Below are 22,052 nucleotides of genomic sequence, written 5' to 3' on the forward strand. Positions count from 1 at the left end.
CCGCTTCCCCTCTGGTGACCACCAATCTAATCTCTGTTTCTGTGTGTTTGTTTATCATTGTTTTTATCTTCTACATATGAGTGAGATCCAAATTACAATAAGATTTTAATTTTAATGTTCATAGCATAGTCCTGGTACATTTTAAGATGCTGAATAAATATTTGTTAGTTATTTCACAAATAAAAGGGCTTATTCAGAAGTTACTTAGAAATTGAGTTAGTTTACGTTTGCCCAAATTTCCACAGTTAAAAAAATTCGTTCATTTTAAAAGTCTGATTTAGTCATTCCTGTCATTAAAAATCTTGCTACCCTTTAGACAGAAGATTTAGTTGCATGAATTAATTAGTTGTTCAACAAATATTAATGGGGTTGAATTATTTTGTGCTCCCATTGGCTTTTTGGATAATATTGTTTACCTGAGAACTTCAGAGCAGTGGGTAGTAAATTACTACTTTTTTTGTTTTTAAAATTCAAATAGGACTAGCCATAATTGAAAGAGTGAAATAATATTATCTTGGTAGTGTTTATGACTAGGTCAGCTTAAGAATAATTTTAGTTCTATGTCTTGAAGTGAACGAAGAAAAGACCTTTTTTTCAATTTAACTGCATCTTTTCCAGATCAAATTTTCGCCGGTAGTTAAAAAGTTGTTTGTGGTAACTGCGGTGAGTGCTGTATCTGTAATTTTTCTGGCCCATCACTTTAAAAGAAGACGTGGAAAGAAGAAAGGAAAAACATTACCATGGGAACCAGAGCACCTCATACTTGAATACACTAAAAGAGCAGCATCAGACAAAGGTATGTAGAAATGGCTGAATTACGTCTGCAAAGGAGATTTCGTATGCAAATCATAACTGAACTGCAGTGATTTCATGTGTTTTAGTTTCCAAAATTTCCTTCCTTAATATTTAACTCACTCGTAATACCAATTAATTTTAGAGAGATTAGAAAATACACATCAGCAAAGAGAAAAAAATCGCTTGAAATTCTGCCACCCAGAAATAACTACTAACACTATTTATATTTGCATTTAAAGATCACATTGAGGGATAAAATTTTATATTATATACAAATAAATTTATATATATTAAAATTCTGATTATACCTTTTGTAACCTGCTTTTAAAATATTTAGCAATATGTAAGAATGTCTCTCCAGGTCAGTAAATATGCCTTGATGCTGTCATTTTTAATATGTACTTAGTGTTAAACTTAGTGTACACGTGTACCCTAGTTTATTTAACCACTTCCCTATTGTTCCCTTTAGGATGTTTTTCCTGCTTTGCTTATACTTGTCTGATTATTTTCTTGGTATATAAAGTTCCTGAAGTAGAATTCTTGGCCTTTAAAGGATCTATAGTTTTTGTTAGGGATATGGTACATTTTGCCAAATTGTATCAATAAAAATAATTTCTTGAGTATGCTGGATTTCTTAGTTTTTAAATTTTTAATTATTTTTTAATGTTTAGTCTATCATAAGCTTTTGTGATTCATTTGTCCAGCAAATAATTAATGAATGACAATTTTGTGCCAAGTACAGTGAACATTACAGTAGTGATGATGGCTTTGACTTACTGAGATTTTCTTAGCTGTCAGGTGCAGTACTACATGCTGTGCATTCACTGTGTCGTTTAACCTTTATAGCAATTCTATGAATTAGGACTATAATCTTATGTTGTTGTTCCCATTTTATATATAAGAAAATTGAGATATGGGAAAGTTAAGTGACTTGCTCCAGTTTGTATAACTAATAAGTGCCAGGATTTGGATTGGGGAGTGTCTTAACTGCTGCATGAAGATAAACTAAGACAGCATGTCTACCCAAGATGAGTGGATAGATGGTTAGGGGAGACAGACGTATAGAAAACTAATTGCAGTATAACGCGATATGGGTAAGTTTAGATGTGACTCAGGAAAAGAAGTGCTTATGTTTTGTTAAATTTAGAATTTGAAGGATCATAGTTGCAAGTATTTTTATACTAATTACAATAGACCATTCGAATACTGCCCTGATTAATTAGATGAATATTTTATTCTTCGTTTCAGAAGCAGATTTTAGCAGTGTTAACAACATTATATAGAGATGTAGATTTTAATAATGTATCTACCTTTAATAATTTACACAATTGAGTGAAATGTGTTTTAAAATCAGCTTCCTGAGTGAATATGACAGAAACTGAAATTTTACCGGAAATTCATCATTGCAGTTATTGATACTTTTAATGTTAATATGTTTGATAGGTTCAAGTTGTTCCAGTAGTAGACAGAATTTGACATTATCTTTAAGTTCTGCCAAAGACAAAGGCCCTCAGTCTTGTAACTATGCTAATGGAGGACTTTTCAGTAAACACTCAGGTTCTGCACAGAGTTTGACCTCTGTAAGTAAAGAAAAAATTTTGTTATTTTTCTTACGTTTGTTTATATATCCATTGTTATCTATTGTTTTAAATGTCATACAGTTATAGATCCTCTTAGTATGGAAAGAACCTTCCATTCTTTCAGGCATCTGGTTGTGCCTGTTTTCTTCAGGCAGATGAAAATGTGGGCTTAGGTTTCTCAAAAGAGGAAGAACCGGAGTTAGAGACTTGGGAGGTGTTGCATAGAGATGAATGAAATAATTGGCTCGGTGGATCTTGTTAGAGAAGGGAAAATGCTAAAGCCTTTTCAATTTTAGTTATCATTTAGCAGAGCCTCAGTACTGTAATAAATTTTAAAAGGAAAATAAGTTAGTTATCTCAAATCAAAGTAGGTGTGGATAAAATGTAAAAGTAAATACTTAATAACAACAGTATAAAAATAACCGCTTTATTTTTTAGTGGAAATAACTGATTTATGTTCAAAATCTTATTCTACTTTTGTATTTTTGAGCAAACAAAGCCTCAGAATATTTAAGGTCTTTTGACTCCTAAGTTTGTTTGAATATAATCAGATTTTTTTGTTCAGGTAGAGATTACATGGTTTGTTTTACCAGGAATAGGATTTATATAAATAATTTGTAAATATGAAAGATCACAAAAGAGATTTAAAAGTAACTTCTGTCAATCTTATTTTAGGTCCAGAGTGTCAATTCTTGTCATAGCTGTGCTTGTGGCAATTCTAATTCCTGGGACAAAGCAGATGAAGATGATGTTAAACTTGTTAATATTCCTGTGACCACTCCTGAGAATTTATACTTGATGGGTAGGAATAACACAATAAAGTTTTAAGATATTGTGCTCATATTTAATGTGAAAAATAAAGGATGATGATTTGTTTTAAGGGAAGTAACTGTAGTTTAAAAACGTTCTTATATGGGGCCGCCCCAGTGGCACAGCGGTTAAGTGCGCACATTCCGCTTTGGTGGCCCTGGGTTTGCCGGTTCGGCTCCCGGGTGCAGACATGGCACTGCTTGGCAAGCCATGCTGTGGTAGGTGTCCCACATATAAAGTAGAGGAGGGTGGGCACGGATGTTAGCTCAGGGCCAGTCTTCCTCAGCAAAAGTGGAGGATTGGCAGCAGTTAGCTCAGGGCTAATCTTCCTCAAAAACAACAACAAAAAAGTTCTTATATTTTTTGAATCTAGTCTACATAACGTAACCTATTGTATTAGTTTCCTGAGGTGCCATACCAAATCACCACAAACTTGGTGGCTTTAAACAACAGAAATTTATTCTCTCAGCGTTCTAGCGGCCAGAAGTCTGAAATCATCATCACCGGGCTGAAATCAAGGTGTCCTTAGCGCCATGCCCCCTCTGGAGGCTTAGAGGAGAATCCATTCCTGGCCTCTTCCAGCTTCTGGTGGCTTCTGGATGACTCCAGTCTCTGCCTTCCTCTTCGTATCACCTTTTCTGTGTGTCTCAAATCTCTCTCTGCCTCTCTCTTATAAGGAAGCTTGTGTCTGTATAAGGATTTAGGGCCTGTCAGATAATCTAGGATAATCTCCCCATGTTAAGATCCTTAATTTAATCACATCTGCAAATCTAAGGTGACGCAAGTTCCGGAGACTAGGGTCTGATATCTTTGGCCATTATTCTGTTACATTCACGTAACCTAATCTGTTGACTGTTGTCTAATGAATCTTATCAGAATCTACCTAATCTGTTTTATTTAGCTGTCACTTGTGTTCTTATATCTGGAAAAGATTTTAAATAGAAGGAAGGCCTGTGTTTTACATCTCAGCCTTCCTCTTGGCTTGACCACGACCTGTCTAGAAAGTCTCACTGGAGCCCAGGAAGACAAGCAAAGAACTTAACATCAAATCAGATTCAAATACTTTTTCAAATGCTTTTTCCTGTTCTTCTCTACTCTATTTATGGCTGTATTCCTTTTATTGGAAATGCATACTAATTAAAAAACAAAACCAAAAAACCTTGATATAGTCCTGGCCAATGAGCAGTGAAGGGGATGATGGCTTGGCAGAAGGACTGTGTGTCTCTGAATGCATTCCCACACTCTAGAATGTTAAAGACCGTGTCATCTCCAGTGGTGTCACCATAGCTACTCCTGCCTGTGGGCAAAGACGTGAGAGTCATTTTGCCACCTTTTCCAAAGGTATCCGGAGAGTTAAGGTCATTATGCTTCTAGATTATTCTAACTGAGGCTACTAAATCTACACTCACGGCTTCTGTTGGAATATTGAGAGTTAGAATTAAAGAGAAAGAGAGCGATAGAACTAGTATAGAATTCAGAAAGAACTAGAGAGGCTGCTGGGAGTCTCAGCGTCGTAGAGTTAGGATTGGTAGGACCCTGTGGATCACCTGATCACCCTCCAGGTGTTTCAGTTCCCTTTACAAGATTGGTGACATAAAAAAAAAGATTGGTGACATATGTTTGAATTCCTGTTACAGAACTGAAGACATGTGATAGTTCGGGCCGTGTTCTGCAGTGAGGTGAGAGACAGTACTTCCTGAGAGGCAACTTTTATCTTTGGACAACTCTGCTGTTAGATAATTCTTCCTTATGTTTAGCCAAGATAATCAGATGGACAGAAAATAGGTGGCATGAGAAAAGGATGAAGGAATTAGAATTGTAGAGCTTAGAGAAAAGAGAGTAGACAGTGATGTAATTGTCTTTTAAGTGCATACATTTTTTAGAAGTTAGATCCTGGCAGCAATTCTGTGAAACAAGAAATGGAACAAGAAAATGAAACAAGGAGGAAAGTCCTAAATTGCATTTAAAGAAGGTTTTATTTGTCTAGAGTTGTAGGTTCTCCAGGTAATTGAAGCAATGATTTTAGAGGAGAGAGATTCTTTACTATATCTTAAAAACATCTTGAGAATAACTTGTCTAGATCCTTAAGCATCTTTTAAAGATCTTTTCCTAAAAGGAAAAGAATGTTTGTATAGAAAAATTGAAGTTTTGAAATACTTTGGTTTTGTTTGAAGTACATAATTATTTTGGTTAAGTCTTTTTTTTTTTTATCTGGAGAAGAAGAGAGACATACTCACCTATTTTCCCACAAAAGCTTTCTATCAGCAGGGATATGAAATTCCTAATAGATGGTAGCCCTTTATGGATTCTTCCGGTAGTCTTGTAGATTTTTAACTCTGTCTTAGCAATTTATCTGTTCATATCAGCAAGTTGGTATCATAGTGGTTTTAGATACCTTTTGGTGGGAAAAAAGATAGAAAAGACTTTATTCTAGACTTGTATGCTATTGTCTTTCCTTTCAGCTTTACTCTCTCCTTCTGAGAGTCTCTTATAAACCTCATAGCTTCTTATCAACTAGTTTCTTCTATTTATTAGTTTTCTTTTTAATTTGGCGAGATATTTTGAAAGATAGTTGTGTGACTGAAAATTAGCCATGATTGTTGGACTTTCGATGAGTTCACGATATTGTTCTAGAAAAATTGCAAGCACTATATACATTTGAGTTACATTTTTTAAAAAATGAAAATATATTGGTCATTTCTCTCTGATTTTTGGTTGACTAGAACTGTGGGCCTGGAATATATTGGGAAATTAAGATTCTACTCTGAAATGATGTGAGCATAAAATTATACTTTAGTGCCAAAATTACAGTCAGACTGTGCTTTTGGTGATAACTGGATGAAAAACTCCTCAGACTCAAAATGATTTTATTTGGCGTTGGTTTTGCTTATTTACAATTGTGCTGTTCTTAATTTTTAGGTATGGAGTTGTTTGAAGAGGCCTTGCGTCGATGGGAACAAGCGCTCACCTTTCGAAATAGACAGGCTGAAGATGAAGCCTGTGGTTCCATTAAACTGGGTGCAGGAGATGCTATTGCTGAAGAAAGTGTAGATGTAAGGGTGGTTTATTTGAGAGGGGTCTTCATAATGTTGGAAAAATTAATCAGTGTACTTGCTTTCTGTGGCATTTAATAGAATTCGTTTTTCTTTCTCCCTCAAGATTATATGGGGGTGTTTCTTATTGGGCTTTTTCTGTTCAGTTAGTTGTTAAATCCCAAATTTGCAACTCATCATCAAGTTTCCTGATTTTCCAAGAATGTATAGAATTAAGCAGATGTGTGAGTTCTAAAGGAATTTTTAAAAGTCTGTTTCGTGCTTTGGATTTAGTTAAGTACCGTTATATTCATAAAAATCACACAGAATTAGCATTGGACTGGTACTTCTTGGTCGTCTAGCCTGATAATTCTCAAACTTGAGCATGCATCAGAATCTCTGAAAGGCTCGTTAAGACAGTTTTGGGGGCCCCACCCCCAGAGTTTCTAATTCAGGGGGGCTGGGGTAGGTCCTGAGAATTTGCGTTTCTAACAAGTTCCCAGATGGTATTGATGCGGTCCAGGGACCTTACTTTGAGAACCCCTGATCTAGTCCAACTCCTTACTGATAAAGAAACGGAATCCCTGAGAACTGATGATTTTGCCGAAGGCACAGCTGGAACCCAGGCCTCCTGACTTCTATCGCAGTACTTGCACCACCCAACAGTAGTTTTTTGTATCCCTCACTTTCTCTGCCTTTCATTTAAAAGTGGAAAATGTTTAGACTTTTAACATTAGAATCTAACATTTCTGTGTGTACTTTTTCTCTCCCTGTAGGATATTATTAGTACTGAATTTATCCATAAGCTTGAAGCTCTGCTGCAAAGAGCATATCGTCTGCAAGAGGAGTTTGAAGCTACCCTTGGGGCATCTGATCCTAATTCTCTTGGTAATGATATTGGTAAGATGGATATTTTATATGGTTTTTATGAAATGTGTGATTTTCTTCTTTTGTACTTTTGGAATCATTTGCTCAAGTGTATTTATATGGTTCCATATCTTTTAGAAAATAACCAGGAGAAAAAAAGTTCTATCATATTTAGTGGGTTTTTTTCTTAGTTTTATTTTTCAAGTGAACTTAATGCCCTTAAGATAAAAATTCAATTACTTACATAAGTAGGATTGTGACGTTGTTTTAAAATTATCTTCTAAGTGAAAAAAATCCCAAAGTGTTGGAGGGAGGTAAAAAAAACAAAAAACAGCAATATGAAAATGAGACAAAGACACACCACATCAGAAATGTGCATGTAGCTCATGGCATGCATTTAAAATACTGAAGTCATTTTATTTCCTGGACTCCATTTAATTGCAGGCTAGATTTTGATGTAAGTAGTCAATACATATATTATTCTATACCTTTGTTTCCTGTTTTAAAGAGGAAAGAACTTTGAACAGACTTCTTAAGTGAAGTCTTCCAAGGAAAAATTGATTGAAATTGCTTCCTCGACTTCTGTAAATGCTACAAAGAATGAAATAAGACAAAATTATATTACGTCTCTTTGTTAAAAATAATTTGTCTTTTTATTTGGGGAGCATTGTTGTTTTCCAATAAAGAAAAAAATGTTTAAGAAGTGTTAAGTTTTTCCACATTTATTTCTGAACATAAAGTACTGAAAGTGGCTTGCATTTTGAGATGTTTGCATATCTATGTATTTTGAATTTAGACAAAGGATTTCATTTCTATTAGAATTATGAATTACTGTCCATATGTCATGGTGAGGGCTATATGAATCCTCTTTGTAGGATTCAAATATTATTCATTAGACTTGAGTATTTTTTAATAGTTTCTCAGCTCTTAGACTAGGTATAATGTTTTGACATGGAGATTACAGGCCAGGAAAAAAGTAGACAATATTCATGTCAACAAATAGAATTTTTCAAAGCCTTCTTTTTATATTTGTTTCTTTCTACATAGTTTCTTTTGTAACTTGTTAGAATGGCAATTATGATAGTAAGTAGGAGAAAGAACAGAGAGAAGGAATTTTAAAAGAATTCAAATGTAAAAATGGCAATGGAACAACTAGAAAAGATAGGAAAGTGGTTAAGTGGAAAGGAAAGCCACAGAGAAGAATTAGAAAAAAATGATAAATATAAGGAGAGACAAGGAAAAGGGCCCAAGATTTTTAATGTATTGTTCACAGAGTGGAGGCTGTGCCCTCCCTGTTCTAGACTGGGACCCATAATCAATCCATGTATTGGGTTAGTGTAGGTTTGGAATAAATTCCTGACCCCACCCGTGTCTTAACCTTGGCTGTCATGGGCTAGTAGGCTGGCTGTTTTTCCCTGCAGCCTAGCAGTGCTGTGGCCTGTTATTGCCCTGGAGATTGCAGTTGCCATGAAGCTGTTATAGTTTGTTCCTTCTTGGGAATTGTTTGGATATTGTTCTGTTATTCCAAGTTCCATTTTTGAACTTCTGGATTGAAAGAGCTGAATCTAGGGCCAAGACTCTAGTAGGGGAATAGCTTTGTTATATCTATTAGTTGATATTAATCAAACTTGGTTAGAAGTCAGTTAACTCTCCTCATTCTCTAAATCAAAATTCATTTTACACATTTAATTTATATTACTGAGAGGCAATTTATAATTAATAGTCATAAATAAAGAAAGGCTAACAAATGCCTTCAGGGGCTCCTGTTGATCTGACTTCAGTGAATACTTTATTGTTTTGGAATTTGCTGTGTCTTATTCCATAAAATAAATTTTTTTTCTCCTGAGAATTTGAAAGGTTTTCAAAGTTGGAAGATTTCTTAGCAGTCATCTAATTTGTCTCCTTTTCCCCCGTTCTTAATATCTAACACCACCACTGTTCGCATGTTACCGTGTACCAGGCCCTTTGCTAAGGCCCTTTGTTTCTTCTTTGCTGGGTCAGGCACTATTTTGAGTGAAAATTATCTCACTTAATACTCACAACAGCTTTTATGAGATATATATATAAATAAATATAGTTATCCTCCTCATTTTTCAAATGGGGAAAGAGAGGTACAGAGGTATTAAGTAACTTCCCCGGAGTTACAGAGCTATTGAGTGACAGAACCCAGGTTTGGACCCAGGCAGGCCAGCTTGAGTCCATATTCTTAGCTGCTGAGCTATATTGCCTCACCACTTATAAGAAAGACATCTTCTTTGAATGGAGGGGTGACTGAACTCTCTGTGACAAAGTTCCCTGTAGAAATTGTCGTCTTGGAGCAGGCAGCCTGGAATCCCCACAGCTGCCCATGTAAGGAAACTTATTTCTAGTGGTGGTATAATTTATTTAGTCTGGCTCTTCCTTTTCTTTAAAAATTTGTCCTTCCTCCGTAGCCATGTGGGAATCTGCAGTTAGCTCGTGTGTCTTTCCTCCGCTCTGAGGCCCTTTAGGCATCCTGGACAGATTTCACTCACTTTGTAGAAGGGAGTTATCAAGGTTTAATCCAAGAACAAAAAAAATGAACTGTTCTGTTTACCCGAGGGGACTAGAGGAGAGGGCCCAGCATGCCCCCTGAGTTTCGTGGATAGCGCGTTAGTGTCTTACCCTGATAGATTATGCTTTGGCCTGTATCTGCATGATAACTAAAGTACAGACTCAAGATTCAGACTTCAAACCCTGGCTTCACCATTTATTAGGTGTGTGATTATATAACTTGTCTAAGCCTCAGCTTCCTCATCCAAAAAATGGGCGTATGTAGCTATTTTATAAAGTAATTATAAAGATTAAATGAAATAATACATATAAAGTGTAGGAACAGAGTAATAAAGTTTATTGGCTTGGCATTTGGAGCTTGTCTGGGACACTCTCGGGAAGAGCATCATTTAACCTCTAGGATATTAGGCTATGGGCTTCTTTTTGTTCTTATTCTCCCTGCCTCAGCCTATATTTGCTCATTTCAAGGTAGTCTAAAATTTCTGGTTCACTGCTTTTGATGTTTTCCAGTGATGTTATAATTTTCTTCATTAAAATTTTTTTCTGTCATTTTTAATGGGCCTGTGGGAAGAAGTAGATGCCTGTGCTCTGTCTACTGTCTTGAAATAGAAATTCTGGACATTATGATAGCGGAGTCTAAGGACCATGTTAACTTTCGTAATGTTGCTAATACTGAGCTGATGGTTAACTAAAACTTCTAAACTCTTCTTTGTTATTGTAGATTTGTTATTGTTAAGCCACATCTTCCCTCATTTGTTCTTTGCAGATGTGTTGTGGACCCAAGGTTTAGATGTTATATTTATTATTCTTACTAAATTGTCATTTCTGAATGACGATTTTAAATTGTTAAAATAGTTTTAGACTTTGATTTGACATTCCTCTAAGCTTTCTTGCACTTTCTAGTTTGGTCATTTGGTCTAGTTGGTCATCAGTGCTCTCACTGAAACCATTAACAAAAAATGTTTAAAGGAAAATTTGTTTTCCTCTACTCAGCTCTTCTGACACCAAATGTTTGGGTTTTGCACACCAAGCAACTCTCTAGTTCTCTGTGAACACCAACTGGGTGTCCTACAATTTAATCAGTTCTGACTACAGCTACCCAGAGTTAGCACAGAGCCCACAGGTTAAGGGCTCAGTCCCACAAGACTGCCCCCCACTCCCGTACCAATCACAAATGCAGGCCTCCTGTACTGCTGACAAACTGTCTATGAGTTGAGGATTCCTACAGCTCACTCCTCGGGCTCAAAGCTTGGTAATTTGCTAGAAGTGCTCACAGAACTCTTTACTTACTATTACTGGTTATTATAAAATATATAACTCAGCAATAGTCACATGGAAGAGATGCACAGGCCAAGGTATGGTGAATGGGCATAGCTTTCATGCCTCTCCAGATGTACTGCCCTCCCAGCACCTCCATGTGTTCACCACACTGAGAGCTCTCTGAACCGTGTAGGTTAGCATTCTTATGGAGGCTCCATTATGTGGACACAATTGATTGTCATTGACCATTGGTGATTAACTTAATCCCCAGCCCCTCTCTCCTCAGGGGTGAGGGTTGGAGGTGAGAGTTCCCACCTTCTAATCACATGATTGGTTCCCTTGGCAACCACCCCCAACCTCCAGCGTTACCTCATTAGCATAAACTCCACTATGGTTGAAAAGGGGGTCATTATGTGAATAAAAGATGCACCTCTCACCCCCATCACTCAGGAAATTCCAAGCGTTTTAGTAGCTCTGTGCCAGGAACTGTGATAAATATATATTACGTATTACATCACAGTATCTCATCTTAAAGTGGACAGAGCCAGAGTCAGAGATCTGAGTTGTCACTTTCCAGTTGCCTTAGGTCACTAAGAATTGTTAAGACACCTTGATGTCCAACTGGCTATAAACTCAACTGATTCTACTTTCGCACTTCTTTTTTATCTTGATGATAAAAAGATCACAGGATACTTTATTATATAGCATATTAAAACATATTTGTAATTTATCTACTTTAATAATTTAGGAAAATGTAAAAATTGTTTTGGAAAAGAGGCTAATATCAGTTCACATTATTTGGAAATATTGCTCATGCTGCGCTTTTTTGCAGGTAGGTATTTGCCTTTGAATATTCATAGCTGGTTTTACACTCAGTTGCAAATCATCTTAGTTTTGGAAGGCACATGTGTCAGGTTTTATTGGCAATAGTAGAGCCTCAGCAAAACTTATTTCACTAATTTGGAATTCAAAATATACACAGTACTTAATTTTACACTTGTACCGTCTACAGTAGAGTAGTTTGCTGAGTTAACATTTTGGACAAGATCATAGGAAGACAGTTTAAATCTTCCTCAGCACAGTTCTTTTACTATGGTTAAAATAGTCTTAGCAATTTTTTTTATATAACAGTGTGTTTATTAAAAGTAAATTATATCCTCTTTTTAAAAAACAGCAGATCCTTTAAAAAACTTTTGAGTTGTCAATATTACAGGTTATTTGGTTACTTTAGGTAGGTGAAGTTAATAAAAGTTTAACAAACGTATAGTATGATTCTAACACTGGATTATGGTGATGGTTGTACAACTTTATACATTTACTAAAACTTACTAAATTGTACAGTTAAAAATGGAGAATTTTACAGTATGTAAATTATGCATCAGTAAAGCTGTTAAAAATACAGTATGGTTGTGTTAAACTAATTTTAAGTAAGTAAATTTTCATGAATTTGAAATAGAGCAAAATAGCACCTTATACTAAAAGTTTTAAATAATACAAATCCCAAAAATTTTTATAAAATTCATCAAAAATCACTAGTTTCAAAGCTAGTGGGCCTGGTGAATTATAAACTGCGTTTACTCTAGGTGGTGCCACTTCAGCTGGTAACCAGAAATCCTGAGTGTCCTTTGTCAGGATCCTGCGAACCATGCTGTTGTTTACATGCAGGGGAACTTCTGCAAGTGATTATTGTGTTGTTATTTTTACTTTTATTGTTAAATTTAGAATCTTTTTTATATTCTGTAATGTTGTTACCCAAGTGGACATTAAATTAAATGAGATAAATACTGAAAAGAAGATCAAATAACTGCTGATGCCCCTGCTATTATTTTAGTACAGAGCATGTTGGAAATATTGGAACTAATGCTGAGAAAATCAAACAGCAGAATTAATGCAGGGGCATTTCTATTTTAAAAATGAGAAACTTCTGGCAATCTGGCTCTAAAATCACAACCACTCTAATGTACAACTAAGCCAGGCTATCATGTGTGTTAAAAGAGGAAGTATTTTTGGATAGTTGGGAAGGAAGTGATAGTGATACGAAAAAACTTTACTACAAATACTTTATGTTTTTAAAGCATTCTTAAAAATAGATTTTATTATAGATATTTGTTATGCTTTGAAACTATGCTTGAACGGGCCGGCCCCATGGCAAGTGGTGAAGTTCGGCGTGCTGTGCTTTGGCGGCCCAGGGTTTTGAGGGTTCAGATCCTGGGCGCGGACGTGGCACTGCTGGTCAAGCCGTGCTGAGGTGGTGTCCCACATGCCACAACTAGAAGGACCCACAACTAAAAATATGCAACTATTTACCGGGAGGCTTGGGGGAGAAAAAAGGAAAATAATATCTTAAAAAAAAACAAAATGAAACTATGCTTGGAAAAGAAATACAGCCCAATAGTTGTAATTTACTCCAACCTCTCTTTACACTTACTCCTGTAGGAAAATGGGTTTGAGTTATGTTTTATGGCACGAATTCCTGACATAAAATGTAATCACCATGTATTCTCCATTTCCTCTTGCCGTTCTGTACTGGTATTTCTTTAACCATTCTGAATGAGTGCATCGTTATTGGATATTATGTTTGCTCTTACACGCCACAGGTTTACTCCTGGCTTAAACAACAGTTATATGTCTGTTCCTCTTATTATAAAGTTATAAAATGAAATGAAGATTCGAATTAGTTCTCTAAGAATAAAATGAGTTTTCTTTCTTCACTTACGAGACTCGTTAGTGTTACATGCGAGGTGTTGACATCACTAGAGGGCAGCACGTTTTATGTGCGCTTCGAATGTCTGTGACTCATCACTGCTGTGCTGCGCTGCTCATAGCACTGGCAGTTACATTTAGGTCACATTCTTTTTCTGGTGTGTTTTGTATACACCTGCTGCTGTAACTCAGGGCAAGACGGAGTGTGGACGTTATGCACAGAAACTTGAAATAACGTTAACGTAAATTTCCGTTAGTGCACAAGTGCTTCTAGCTAACAGCATCTAAAAGTGTTTATTTGTAGTTTCTGTTTTTCAGAGAATTAAGTTACAATTTTTAAATTATAATTGTGAAGCTTAAATGAGATAATGTGCACATGGTAAACACTTACCTATTCGTATAGTAGTTATATTCCAGCATTTTTATGAGGCCTGTTTTAAGATTATTTAAAAAATGCGTGGTTACAAGTAGATGGATTTCACATGTTCATGACTTGTTTTACAATGATATTGTTCAGTCATATTCTCCAGACAACATTCTCTTTTTCTGAGAATTAATTTGATTTTTCTCATATTGTAGTACCATAAATTTGCATTTTTCTGGAACAAGATATTTAAGCCTTATTTAAAGTTATTTATTTGAGAAAATAAAAAAATGCTTTTTATAAATCTACTTCTCTGTGTTAGAAAAGAAACTGTCATATGAAGGACAATACTTTGCAAAAGTATTTCTTCTCGATGTAGCTAAGATCATTGGCTTTCCTTGATCCCTGGTCTTGCCATATGCATAGGAGGAAAACAAAAAATGGTAATGGATATATACTCCTTGCCAGCACATCCAATATTTAGCAAATTCTGTCGATTCTGCCTCCATAATACAGTCCTCATTCATTCTCTTTTCTCTGTCCCCTCACTATATTTTGCTTGGATTTAATAATCTCCTAATTGGGTTCCTGCCTGCAGGCTCTCTCCCTACTGGTACATCTGTATCTTGTTTCTGGAATTCTCTTCTTGGTGCAGAACTCTCACCTTGTCACTCCCAGGTTTTCAGACCACTTTTCTGACCTATTTGTTTTACTGTTTCTCGTATACTCCAGCCAAACTGAACAAAGTCTCTTCCAGAACTGAACTGCAATTCATGTCTAAGATTTTAGTTGTATAATCAACTCCAGATTTTTAGTAAATTTTCCATGTTTTTCTTTTTTCCATTCTTTTGCTGATGCTGTTCTTTGCATAATTTAACGTGCTCTGAATCACTTTTTTCTGCCTATGGAACATGACTCTGCTCAAAGCTACTTCTTCTGTGCATTCTTCTCTGCTTTTCAAGCCATAGGAAATCTCTCATGCCTTTCTCTGTTCCGTAATGATGGCATTTCTTAATCTTAGGCTTACCATTTAAAGACTCATCTGTCTCTCTGGGTTCTGAATAAATTGAGAACACAAAAAGAGCCGGATATCGGTTATAAAATAGTATTAACTTTATTTTGAACTTTTTTTGCTAGTGGCTGTATTGGACAATTTGGTACGGCTTCCTACGCTTTCCTCTTTTCCCCTCGAAAAGTTCTCTGGAGAAGATTTGGGAATGCAGAGCAAATTCCTAGCACGCTTACCCAGCCAGCTGTGTAAGGATTCCCTGCCTGCCTTGCAATCCCTACCATCACTCTGTCCAGCTCAGAAGAGTGAGATCCAGCACTAAAGTGATGGGTTTGCAGACCTAGACCTTTCTCTAGAAGACTTGAGAGAGAAAGAGAGCAAACACCGGTGCACACCGGGAGCCATGCAGTGAACGATGACTCATCTCATTTTCTTCTGTCCGTAAATGGTACTCAGGTTCTCTGCATTAGCTAAGTTACACTTCTCATAAGGAGGACCAAATGAAGAGGTGAAGGGAGCAACATAAATTGTTGTATCAGTATAGCTTCTTCCTGGAGGATGGAGTGGAAGTCTCATTTAAAATATGAATTTGTGGGAGGTTTAATGGTTTCCTCAATGGCATTGGTTACTTTCGACAGGACATTATAATTATTTATGTGTATACCCAGTCTCTTATATTAGACCTTACGCTCCTTGTGGGCGGATGGAGTGTTTAATTCTGTTCCTTTCACTGCCTGATATTGTGGCTTTTCTGTAGTTAGACTCTCAGTAGGTCTGTGGGACTTAACAAGATCTTTATCAGACTCACCTTTGTAGCTTTTCAGCAACGTGGATTCCTAGGCTTTGCTCCAGATCTGCTGAGTTTGAAATGGAAACTTGGGGGGTGGGCCTGTGAAATACATATGTATTTCTTAGTTCAAGAGGTGATTCTCAGTGCATTTCTGTTTAAGAGGCCTTTCAAGTAATATATAGATACATGGATGGTTAGGTGGAGAGAGACAATGGATGACATTAAGATTTTCTGCAATAATTTTAAGTAAATTGGTATTATAATCTCAGTTTATTGTTAAATATAGAACTTTAGTTTATTTTCAGTTAAGTGGAAATTTAACCAAAACTAATTTCTTTAAAGGATGTGAGGGAAATACAATGTATGGTTCATGGCTGTTTTCATTTAAACCTTCAATATATGGTTACAGTGCTGCTACCAGTAAGTTTATTTCTCTATATAAAAGTTGCAAAAACTATTGGTGCTTTTATTCCTTTTTCCTTTCCTTTCTGTGGAGGATTCTCAGGTCTCTATGGCTGTAAGGTTCGTCGTTGTTGTTTTTAAGTTCCCGTGCCTTTTTCTTCTCTACAAAGTGAAAGCCCAAGCATAAAGAAATGTATAGAGAATATTAAAAGTTTTATCAAATACTAACATTTTGCCACGTATGCTTCAGATTTTAAACTAATGAACTATATTATTGCAGGTATAGTTACAGTAACCTATGAATCTTTTCCTGATTCTATTTCTCTCTTGTTTATCATAAACCTGTACTTACAGTTAATATACATCATGTTCCAATGAACGTGATCACCTGTGATTCTTTGTGCATATTTATAGGCGTTTCTGTAGGACAGTTTTTTAAACTGGAGGTTATAACCTATTAGTGGTCATGAAATCAGTTTAGTGGATTGCAGCCAGCATTAGAAATATATCTCAGTGAGTGCATTATATATATATCTGTATATGCATACATACATATACATACAACATGTATGTCCAGTACACACATATATACACACATACATATATATTAGTTTTATGAAACTTCTGTTTCCTTTATGTATTCATGTAAATTTGTCTACTGGGTTTCAGAATGTATTTCTTACTTTGGATCATGGATAAACAAGAATGACAGCCACTATTATGGATGTGGAATTGAGAGGTTATCAATTATGCGGGTCTTCAGCTTTAGTAGATAGCACCAAATCACTTTCTAGAGTCTTTGTCCCCATTGAAACTTCCACTGGCAGTACATATGAGAGTTCCTCCTCATAACCTCATTTTGTTTAAGGTCTCTCTGGTTGTACCGAGATTTTTAATTTTAGTGTTACCACATTTATCAATCTTTCCTTTATGAATTTATGGTTTCTGTGTATTGTTTAGAAGATGTAAAGAGAAATCTTTTGTATTTTATTTGGAAAGTTTTAAAGTTTTGCTTTTCATGTTCAGGTTTTTAATCTGCCAAGAGCTGACTTTTTAAATGTAATGTGTGTCCTTACTATTTTTTTATCAATATTTGGTTAAGTAGTTGCCTCAGCACCATTCACTGGAAAATGTGTTCTCTTCTCACTGATTTAAGTGCCTCTCTGATCTGTCGAGTTGTCTTATATGTGTGTCTTTTCTGGAGGCTCCATTTTGCTCTGTTTGCAGTCTGTCCCTTCAGGTTTCAAAGTGTTGCTGTAGCTTTGTATGGTTTTACAGTGAGTCTTGACACCTGGCAGACTGAGTCCATTCACTGTGTTCCTCTCTAAGAATTGCTGTGGCTGTTCTTAGCTTTGCTTTTCCATGTGAAGTTTGGACAGCGTGTCAAGTTGGATGAAAACCCCGCTGAGGATTTTGATTATTACATTGTGTTTATAGGTCAGCTTGTGGGAGAATTTGCATTTTGATAATATTAATGTTTCCATCCACAAACACGGTATGGTTCTTCATTTAAGTTGTTTATGTCTTTCATAATTTTTTATAATTTTCTCCATAGAGGTCTTTATATCTTTATTCCTAGGTCCCTTATAGTTTTGCTATCATTGTACATGGCATCTTTTTAAAATTTTTGTTTTCTAATTTTTTCTTGCTGGTATCTAAAATGTTGATATTTGCATTTGAATATTATCAGCAATCCTTGTGAACTCTTATTAGTTCTACCACCAGTAATTTGTCTGTAGGTTCTTTTGGAACTTTTATCTAGACCACATATCTGTGGATGATGACATGTTTATTTTTATTTCTTTGTTTCCAATTGTTATGCTTTCTCCCCTCCCCTCCCCCCACCCTTTACTGCTCTGGGTAGATTCTTAGAGTCTTTTTGCCTCTGAAGAGAGCTCTGTAGAAAGGAGGACCATGACTTAGCTGGCCCACCACACACAATCGAAGACTGTGCCCCTGGGGCTGGCCCCGTGGGTGAGTGGTTAAGTTCGCACCCTCTGCTTCGGGCTGCCCAGGATTTTGCCGGTTTGGATCCTGGGCACGGACATGGTTGCCACTCATCAGGCCACATTGAGGGGGCATCCCACATGCCACAACTAGAAGGACCTACAACTAAAAATATACAACTATGTACTGGGGGCATTTGGGAGAGAAAAAGCAGAAAAAAGAAAAAGAAGACTGGCAACAGCTGTTAGCTCAGGGGCCAATCTTTAAAAAAAAAAAAAGACTGTGCCCCTGTTGCTATAGCCTCCTAGTAAGATACAGGAGAGTTGATGGTGGGGACTTGTGAAGACTACTAAGACAAATGATAGCTTAAAAAATCAACTGTGACTGTTTATTTAACTGTTTACTGTGTGCCTTATATGTGATAAAATTCGGATGAAATAAGGGCTAAACTCCCTGTCTTCAGGTTGCTTCTGGTCTGATTGGCTTACTCATATGAAGCCGCTAGAAAGTGATGTAGGTGATTATATACCTCAATACTGAGCTATTTCGTGAGACTCAGCCTAAGCTCCCTCCACAAAGCAGAAGATTCTTCTTTTAACTTGTCCTTCCCACCTCCATTCTTTCCCATACTTCCCAACTGAAGGGCCCTCAGCCTGTTTAAGAGCCTAAGATAAGAACTTGAAAGTAAACAGGTCTGGTTGGGGACATGCGGTGTCTTTGGTTATCTGCTGCTGCTTTTGCTGAAATATCTGATCGTCTGTGAAATTCATTTGGAGACCCATATATCCTGAGTATCAGGTAAGAAGAAGATGTGTACGGTCCTCTTTGCTGCATGATTATATTATTTTTCCTTAATAAGTAAATAATTCTTTGAAAAGTGGCTGTAAATGGGTAGTAGGTTCATAAATGTTTTAGTATTTTGATTCAAAATACACATTTATGCTGTATATATTTAATTTTTGTACATACCAAATATTATACAATAAAAGTATTTTATCTTTCATATTAAATAGAAATTTGTATTATTATCTGAATTATTTTGGTAAAAATTAGACTTTAGTTGATCACAAGAACTAGTGAGAGATTGATGGGATTAAAACCTAATACCGTGGGGCCAGCCTGGTGGCGTAGTGGTCAAAAGGTTAAGCGTGCTCTGCTTCAGTGGCCCAGGGTTCATGGGTTTGGATCCCAGGCATGGACCTACACACCACTCATCAGCCATGCTGTGGCAGTGTCCCACATACAAAATAGAGGAAGATTGGCACAGATATTAGCTCAGGGACAATCTTCCTCAAGCAAAAAAGAGGAAGATCGCAACAGATGTTAGCTCAGGGACGGTCTTCCTCACCAAAACCTAAAAAAAACCCTAATACCAAGGGAATGATTTATACTTTAGGAGACTTCTGTTATCATCATATCATGCAGGGTATGCATCATTACATGGTTTGGTAGTTTATTTCAGTGATGATACATTCAGGAATCAACATTATTCTTTACTCACTTTGGTTAGGCTGTTAGGGCAGGACCAAAATGCTGAATTTAATACCAGTGTAAAAATAAACCTGATTAACAACAAATGAAGCTTGCTCAGAGTCTCTTGGGGACATTATTTTGTTGATACTGGTTTACACAAATAAAGTTCAAGCTTATTAATCTACACTTTATATTTCCTCTAAAATTAATTGGGCTTCATAGTTTGTATGCTTACATTTTCTATAAAGGGTAGTGTGTATTTGCAACAGCAGTGTTAGCAGGCAACCCTGAAGCCATAAGTTTGATAAATGTTGTTTTTTTGGCTGAAGCAAAAGGACTTTGAGATTCTTTTATACTGATGTGCAGGAACAAATTTAGCACTTAAAAACAAGCCAGGCATTTTCGTAGCTTAACAGTATTGCTTTGCATATTTCAGATATGTATTTAGGCTGCTTTATAACAGAATGAACTCATAGAATCTTAGGTCTGGAATATTTATTTAGCAAACGTTTGATTGCCTCATATATGTCAAACATGGTATAAAGCAGTGGAGAGACAAGGATGAAGATTTTATCCTTGCTTTTAGGCAACACAGTCTAGTTTTGGCGATAGGCATTAAAAAATTATAGAGAACAGTGCAGTAAGTGCTGTAATAATGTGTTTAGAAAGTGGTATGAAAACACCAAAGAAAAGGATGTGATTATTCACGGGGGAGCTCAAGGAAGGCTTCACGGGAGAGACTTGGAGAAGGATGGTCTGCCAGGAAGACTGTTGAGAAAAGGCATTCCAAGCGGAGGGAACAGCATGGCTCAAGGCATAGAGTGGAGCCTGTTTAGGGAGCTGTGAGTCGTTTGGTATGTCTTGGGAACACAATATACGTAGGGGAGTGGTGGGAAGTGAAGCTGGAAAGGTGGGTAGGAGACAAATCATGAAGGTCCTTGTGTTGTACCTTTAGGTGAAAGGGAGCCACTGAGAATTATGAGAAGTCATAATCAAGCTTATATGTTTGCAGGAGATTATGGCAGGGTTGACTGGTACAGTTTAAATATTTTATCTATCTTTCTTTCTGCTCTCATGCAGAGGATTTCATTGAGACAGTGAGACATCCTCTGAGGGAAAATTAGAGATTTTTCCAGCCTAGTACTGACTGCACAAATTCTCTGGCAGAGAATAGGAAAAGCTGTAAAGTGGGACCTCCTGGCCGCTAGAGAGACTTTCTTCTTTTTTTGGTAAGCAGCCAGATAGAACATTTAGCAGTGTATTAAAGCTTGGGATCAAGAAGAAATACCTCAACCTATCATCTTGAGTCAAATGTCAGACTGCCAGAGTTGACGCTCTAAGACCTTGTCCTTTTCCTTTCCTGCAGAATCACTGTGGTTGGAAGATAAACTCCCTGAGCGTTTATTTCTGGGGAGAGACAGGAATTACAGGCTTAATTTTTAAACTCAGACCTCTAAATATACAGAGTGCAAGTTGCAGAATATATGAGAAATTTGGCCAAGTAATTTCCTCCCATGCATTAAGGCTCCTAATCTTAATTTCAAAGTGTTTAATAATACTACAAAATGAAGCCTAAGTCAAAACAGGTTCAGAAATGGAAGCAATATAAAGAAAACTGCTGGGGCGCCAGAAGCAAGGGACGTTCCTGCTGCTTGCCGTTATCTCTTGTATTCAAGTTACCTCTTACTGGCTTGGATTCTAGGTCCAGGACCTTCACTAGCCCAGACAGGGCCTGTATGTGATGTGGAAAAAGGTCTGTAACTCGTCGGGAAGGGCACCTTTGTGAGAAGAAAAAGGTTCACCTTCCTCCAGGAAGATGCAGGCCCAGGATATGGACTGGATTTCTGCCCCCACTTCTCTCTTTGGCCAGAGCCCTTTGTGTAGTGTACAGAGTGGCCACCTGTTCCTAGTGGCCCTGCTAAAGTCTCCGTAACTGCAGACCTAATCTTAATCTCTTTTTGCTCCACTTTAGGTTATCTAGTCACTTGTTTCTTTTCCTAAAAAGAGGTAGAGATGCAGGTGTATTGGCAGCTGTGTTTCCCAGTTGGGAATCACAGTTGTTGCATTGGCCAATCAAGGCCAAGTTTTCGATAAACGGGAAGCCAGAGCCAGCTGTTACAGAAAGCTCCTCGCGGGCAGTGCCGCAGGAGCGGGCGCGTTTGTACGCACGTTCCTTCACGTTGGCAAAGTCGTCTAAGTCATGACACGTCAAGAGCTGATCCATTCTCCTTTCTTTTGTTTCAGCGGATTTCTTTGTCACTCTTTTCAATATTAAGGTACATTGAGAGAAAAATCGAAAAGATACCCTATCTTAGCTTTCTTAGTTCTTTCACTTTCTGAAATTACATTGGTTTTGATTTTTGTACTCAACTTTTTTTTCTCTCAAGCTGTGCTATAGCATTTTAAAGCAATTCAGAATAAAAACTTGCCCACAGTATGGATGGAGCAGATAGTCATACAATATACACAAAGAGCAGCAGTGGTCTTC

The 22,052-nt window shown here is 36.8% G+C and overlaps 1 protein-coding gene across 6 annotated transcripts in view; it reads left to right on the plus strand.

Moving 5' to 3' along the window:
* MIGA1 (mitoguardin 1) overlaps positions 1–22,052 on the plus strand; it is a 77,605-nt gene that overhangs the window by 20,193 nt on the left and 35,360 nt on the right. For all 6 annotated transcript variants that reach the window (XM_044749036.2, XM_044749033.2, XM_044749034.2 and 3 more), the window contains exons 3-7: positions 619–796; positions 2,239–2,375; positions 3,051–3,177; positions 6,105–6,238; positions 6,994–7,117. In XM_044749036.2, the coding sequence (XP_044604971.2) occupies positions 619–796; positions 2,239–2,375; positions 3,051–3,177; positions 6,105–6,238; positions 6,994–7,117 (700 nt within the window). The remainder of the gene's footprint in view (positions 1–618; positions 797–2,238; positions 2,376–3,050; positions 3,178–6,104; positions 6,239–6,993; positions 7,118–22,052) is intronic.

Source organism: Equus asinus, chromosome 16 (assembly GCF_041296235.1).
Source record: "Equus asinus isolate D_3611 breed Donkey chromosome 16, EquAss-T2T_v2, whole genome shotgun sequence".
Taxonomy (NCBI): Eukaryota; Metazoa; Chordata; class Mammalia; order Perissodactyla; family Equidae; genus Equus; species Equus asinus.